This window comes from Eubalaena glacialis, chromosome 17 (assembly GCF_028564815.1).
Source record: "Eubalaena glacialis isolate mEubGla1 chromosome 17, mEubGla1.1.hap2.+ XY, whole genome shotgun sequence".
In the NCBI taxonomy this organism is placed as follows: Eukaryota; Metazoa; Chordata; class Mammalia; order Artiodactyla; family Balaenidae; genus Eubalaena; species Eubalaena glacialis.
In genome coordinates, this window is record NC_083732.1 from 3722258 (window position 1) to 3728626 (window position 6369).

The following is a 6369-nucleotide window of genomic DNA, read 5'->3' on the forward strand; positions in this document are numbered from 1 at the left end:
GAACAGGCTTTCAGATAGTCAGGCATTTTCAGAAGATTTTATGAGCCCAAATTCTGGCATCTCTTTGTATCTAGAAGAGCACTAGAATCATTAACGGTGACATCTGCTCCTTGTGACCAGCAGCAAGCCTCTGCCAACACGTGTGCTTGATGACACATACCTCCCTTCACGTAAATCACATATATACTGACCTTCTCCGGAGCAGTTCCTCGGAGCTGAGGGGCTATCTCCCAGGCTATAGCCCTCATCTTGCCCCAAATAACAATTAACCCACAACTCTCCGTTGTGCAATTCTTTTCAGAGGACAGGGCGTATAATTGGCTCAGCTCCAGGCCAGTACTTCAGCGCCCAGGGTATCTTATTCTGGGCCCCACTTGGAGCTCGGAGAAGACCCTGCGCCTCTAAGGACCAGACTGGGAGACACATCAGGCCAGTGAATCCAAGCCCTCCAACGCACACCGTTTTCAACGCGTGCTTTGTGCGGCGGAAGAGAATGCAGCACATTGCGAGCCAAGGTCAAGGCACGACCTCTCAAAATAGGATCCCATCCCCAACGAACTAAACATAAAGCCGGCGCACAGCGAAGACACAACCTCGCACACCTGCCTCCGCCGCCGCAACTGCACTCGCCTCCCGGCATGCCCCGCGGCTGGCGGCGCGGCGGGCCTGCAGCACGACAGAGGCGGGGCCGCGGCCGTAAAGCAGCGCCGGAAATCACGTGGCTCTGGCGGCCCGGCGTCCTTGCCGCTTGGCGGGCGCGCGGGTCATGGCCGGCCCGGTGCGGAGCGGGGGGCCCCAGGCCCTGGACCTGCTGCGGGCCCTGCCCCGTGTGAGCCTGGCTAACCTGAGGCCGAACCCGGGCTCCAGGAAACCGGTAAGGCTGGGGGCGGCGCGGGGGCCCTCGGGGTCGCGGGTCCAGAGGCGCGGGGGGAACCAGGGACCCCTGAGCCCCTCTGCTTAGGTGACGCGGGAAAACCTGCCCACGTGGTCCCAGTTCTCGGTAAGGTTCAGGTTTAGAGGCTTAATTACGTTAATTAGGGCGGGGGAGCGAGGTCGCAGGAAGTACAAATGATTGTCTCTTTTAAAATTGGGTTTAAACATGGAGTGCTTTTCCATACCTTATCTTCATGGGAAAGATTTATTACCTTTGATGTCTCTTCTGCAAATCATTGAATATAGCTAGAAAAGCTGTCATGGACATACTGTCACTTTAAAAAATCAATTCGTTGCTTTCCTGAAGTGACAGGAAGTAAAGTAAGAAAAATATTTTCCTTATAAATTGGCATTTAAATAAAACGCTATATATGGGTAACAATGGCATATTGACAATTAATTCCAAAATAAATGCGCTTGCATAGCATGCAAACTTTGCTTGTTGTGGATGTTTTAATTCTACAATTTTTTTCAGTTCCAACCTGTCACAGTCTCCTTTTTTTCATCTCATTCTTGGAACTTTCCCTTTGAAACACAACTTGGAGTTTGGTTGCAAGAATTAGCTACATCTTCAGAGGCAGAGTTGCTCATGTGGAGTGTTTGGACTTCAGAGCAGCTAGGATGGTGCCTGGCACGTAGTGGGCTTGGCTAGTCCTGCTTGGTTGGATGAATGAAGGGCATAACCAAAAAATACAGTGCAAAGGTGAAATGCAATTTAAAAAAGTGCATCTGTAGATCATAAAACATTCTTCTTTCCTTGCAGGAAAGACGACCAAGAGGTCAGAGAAGAGGTAGGAAATGTGGCAGAGGCCACAAGGGAGAACGACAGAGAGGAACCCGGCCCCGGCTGGGCTTTGAGGGAGGCCAGACTCCATTTTACCTTCGAATCCCAAAATATGGGTTTAATGAAGGACATAGGTAAGTTTACTTTGCTTCTTAGTGTAAAAGTACCCAATTCTCACTGAGAGTTACCTAAAAATAGGTTGGTAGAAATTTAAATCCACTTTGAGGCAAACTTTCACTGCTGTTTCTCTGAACCATTTTTGGTAATGAAGTTTAGCCTGAATTGGGGAAAAAGCCAGACGTTGCACTAAGACTTGCAAAATGGAGATAATGGTGGCTGCTCGCGAGGTTTAGGGTGATTAGATATATAAAATCTGACTCATTGTCGTCACCCAATAAATGGTAATCACCATTACTTTGAGTTCCATTAATGTATAGTGGGTTAAATTTTCCACGTATTTATTTATTTGTGTAAATGAGTGAAGTAGATGCCTAGGCAAATAATTGTTGGTGAAACAAAGTAAGTACTTACTGGTTTTGTTTCATTGCCCCCAAATCAAGGAATATTACATGCTTATGCCATACTCAGGGGTTTTATTTTGTTAAACCATATAAATTGATGGAGGAAAACCCAGGACAAAGCTCTGAGTTGATCTGGAGATCTTGCTGGAAGGTAAGTCTGACTGAGTTTTCCAACTACTGTTACTTTCTTGTGTAGCTTCAGACGCCAGTATCAGCCTTTGAGTCTCAACAGGCTGCAGTATCTTATTGATTTGGGTCGAGTTGATCCTACACAACCTATTGATTTAACCCAACTTGTCAATGGTAGAGGCGTGACCATCCAGCCATCTAAAAGGGATTATGGTGTCCAGCTGGTAGAGGAGGTAAGTCTGAATTAGATTTTTTTGGAGTTACATAGATGGCTATTTCTGATTTCCATATAATCGACACTCTGCCTCCTTTATTTTTATCCCTTTTGAGTTGTCATAACCATTATGTAGCGGCGATCGTGTTATACTCGTTGTGGTTTTAGAAAGCTGCATGCTCTTTGTGGCGGGAGGCAGGGGCGGCTCTGTTCCCTGGTCCTGGGATGTTCTTCTCCTGGGTACCCATTCATATTTCTCCCTGACTCTCTTTGGTTCTCTGTTCAAATGTCATCCTAGCAGGAAGATGTTTTTGACACTCTTTATAAAGGAACATTCATACTCTCATACCCGACCGTCTGCCTTATTCTGCCCGAAGGATTTTTCTTTGAGTGTATGAACACCTGACACTTATTACCAAGTAATGCATTTATTTTTCATTGTTTTCCTCATTGTGATGTCAGTTCTTTGAGAGCAGGTACTTTGATTCATTGCTGTATTTTCAACATTGGAAATATTGGCTTGTGATAGTCACTCAGTATTTATGGAAGACAGAAGTGAATCAAATCCAGTTCTAATTGTAGGGAATCGGTTTTCTATTTGTAGAAGTTGACCAGGAGTTTCATAAGCAAATAAACTTGTAGATTGTTAAAACTACCCGTTTCTTGTATGTCAGTAATACGATGTTGCTGTGTAAGTAACTTAGTGTCCACTAGAGGGAAGCATAGTTTATGGGAAAACCTTTTAGATTCCTTTGAAAAAGTACACTTGTGGATAAAAGTTTTCCAAATAAAATGATTCGAAGAGAGAATACCAAATACACCATTAAGCCTCAGTATTCTACTTGTATAGAATTGTGTATAAGGGAACACAGTTGTAGATTAACATATGGAAAAACCCTTGACCTCACCAGACATTAATGCACATCCCAACAGCTTTCAGGCATGTGTGTATTAAACTAGCAAAAATCATTCTGAAATCTACACCAGGACATTGGTTGAATAAGTACAGTTACACATTATTTACAGCTCTGTAAACTGCTTGCCCTTTTCTGGATTTCAGATTTGTAGTAAATAGTGGATAGTAAGACTCTTCTGCTCTTTCAGCACATTACCAATTTGGGAACAGAAGTCCTAAGGAAAAACAAAATAAAAGAAACCTAATATAATGAAATGGTAAATATTCTTCTTATAACACTGAAAGTGCTGGAACTAACCCCAATGCCCAAGGATAGGGAAATGGTTAAGCAATCTGTGGAATAGTAATTAGAAATCTCAAATAATATGGCAAGACTTTGTTTCATTGAGTCAAAAGTGCCATTGACTGTAAAAATGCCTACCAGTATCATAGATGGGAAAAATGTGAGAAAATGTGTGTTAGAATTGATGGAATATTTTGAAATTGGGAGCCAGCTTGTTTCGGCCGCACCAAAATAGCAAAAAAAATTTTATTACTGCAAAAAGAATGGTAGTGCCACCATCTTTTTATTTTGTCAGAATCTGTTTTGAAATTAGAGTAAAATATAGCACATCCTAATGAAAGTGCCCAGACAGGACTTTAAAAAGTTGAGTACTATTTTTATTTTTGTTGTTGTCTCTGCCCCTTTCCCTAGAGGGGCCTGGCCCTTCCCAAGCTCAGATACTTTGTTCTTTTGCTGGCTCAAGCCCACTTGCCCCCCTCTTTAACCAGCTCTTGGCCCCTTGCTTACTTATGGGTCAGGAAGGTAAGTTTTTATCGGTGTCACGCGGCATAATGTGGTGAGGAACGAAGGCGCTGGGACTAGACTCCCAGGTTTTGTGATCTTGGGCAAGTTGCTTAACCTCTCTGTGGTTCAGTGTTGCCGTCTATGACATTGGTGTGGCAGTGATTCTGTTGGTTTAGAGTTGTTTTGAGGATTAAACAATCTGCTGTTAATGAAGTAATGGGAATGTGTATTTATGTTGGTACCCGCCAAATGCATAAAGTGGAATTCTAGTCATCCCTGCTCATAGGGAATGAAAATTGGTAAAACAAGTTGGCCTAAAAAAACGTGGAAGAATTTGGTGTTTGATACGACCTCAAAGCAGAGGTATGTAAAGTAGGAATAGCTGTCACGTTGCAGGCCCTTTAGAGGAGAAAACACAGTATAGAAGGGAAGCTCATGTAATTAACTCACTTGTAGCCAAGCCGTCTCCTCACAGACCTTGTTTTGACGGGTGACAGGGTGCTGACACCTTTAAGGCAAAAGTTAATATTGAAGTACAGCTGGCTTCAGAGCTGGCCATCGCTGCGATCGAGAAGAACGGGGGTGTCATCACGACGGCCTTCTACGACCCTCGAAGCCTGGGTAAGCTTGTTGCCTCAGGGTCTTGTGCTGACTGCCACATGAGGGTTTGACTTGCTCTGCAGCTCCCTTGGCTTCCTGTTTGAGGGGTTTCTGCTAGTGGTGTGGCTGGTGGCGCCGCCTTCTCGTACACCTCAGCCAGTGTGTCGTAAAAAGGTTTTGTTTTGTAAAACATGGGGCTTAAATATGCTATTTCCCATGTTTAGAAATTCACTCGCTGTTGGTGACCCAGGAGTAACTTTGACTTTCAAGATGCAGACTTTTGAAAGTCAAGTGTTTCCATTTGCTTACTTAAGACAAACCTGTTTAATAAAAAAAAAAAGTTTTGGGAATTAAGTTTTCCTCTTGGAAATATTTAAAAATTAATAATTAAAAGAATACCATTATTCAGAGAAAATCATTATGTATATAGCCAGTATTTGCATCTCTCTCTTTCTATTTAAACATTTTTTTTAGAAATTCTGTGCAAACCTATTCCATTCTTTCTCCGTGGACAACCCATTCCCAAGCGAATGCTCCCCCCTGAGGCACTGGTAACCTACTACACTGATGCAAGGAATCGCGGTTACTTGGCGGATCCTGCTGAATTTCCTGAAGCGAGACTGGCGCTCGCCAAGAAGTACGGTTATATTTTACCTGATATCACTAAAGACGAACTCTTCAAAATGCTCAGTGCTCGAAAAGATCCAAGGCAGATTTTCTTTGGTCTTGCTCCCGGGTGGGTAGTGAATATGGCAGATAAGAAAATCCTCAAACCTACGGATGAGAATCTCCTCAAGTACTACAGCTCCTGAGTTCCTTCCAAGAGAGCAGATGGTAAAAGAGCACCAGAAAGGGACTGAAACACGTGTGTTTCCCGTTGCATTTGCTTAATTTGTAATTCTGCAGATGTTGGTGTTTTCTGTGTAATCATCTCTCTCTTTGTTATCTAAATTAAAATAAAAATACAGTAAGCAAGGACTGCATAGAGGATCTGGTGGATCTGTGTGCTTCTGTCTCCGTTCTGAGCTCCCTGGTTCTCTGCCCAAGGAAGAGTGTAACTCTTAGACAATTTCCAGTTGAGTTTTCCATCATCTTTCCATCCAGGTCTTGTCTTATTGTTGCAAATCAGAGTGAACGCGCAAGTGGGATGGGATTGCTTTGTCGGCTGCTTGGTCAAGGTCAGAGGGCTGCTAATGAGCTGGTGAGCCTCTTACTTGGTAGCCGCAACGAAGCACTGCTACCCAGTGTCAAGACAGTAAGCCTTCAGCTTGGGATGATTAAGATGTGGGATGTGAGTTGAAGGTTTAAGACTGGTGAGTAGCTTCTAAGTAGTTCAATATTTGCTAGCAAAATTGAGACAAAAATTCCAAGGGAATTCATTTTCTCAACTCAGAGTAGACAGAAATGATCAAGCCAGTAACATTTTTTTCCTTGAAGAAGGTAAATGTTCTAATCCTAATTGATACGATTTTACTTATTTCATAG

At 43.4% G+C, this 6369-nt stretch overlaps 1 protein-coding gene across 1 annotated transcript; it reads left to right on the plus strand.

Moving 5' to 3' along the window:
- Positions 1-712: 712 nt before the first annotated feature.
- MRPL15 (mitochondrial ribosomal protein L15) lies at positions 713-5872 on the plus strand. The gene is made up of 5 exons (XM_061171429.1): positions 713-874; positions 1697-1851; positions 2435-2600; positions 4782-4905; positions 5359-5872. The coding sequence occupies exons 1-5, from the start codon at positions 767-769 to the stop codon at positions 5694-5696; spliced, it is 891 nt and encodes a 296-aa protein (XP_061027412.1). The 5' UTR covers positions 713-766; the 3' UTR covers positions 5697-5872.
- Positions 5873-6369: the final 497 nt, after the last annotated feature.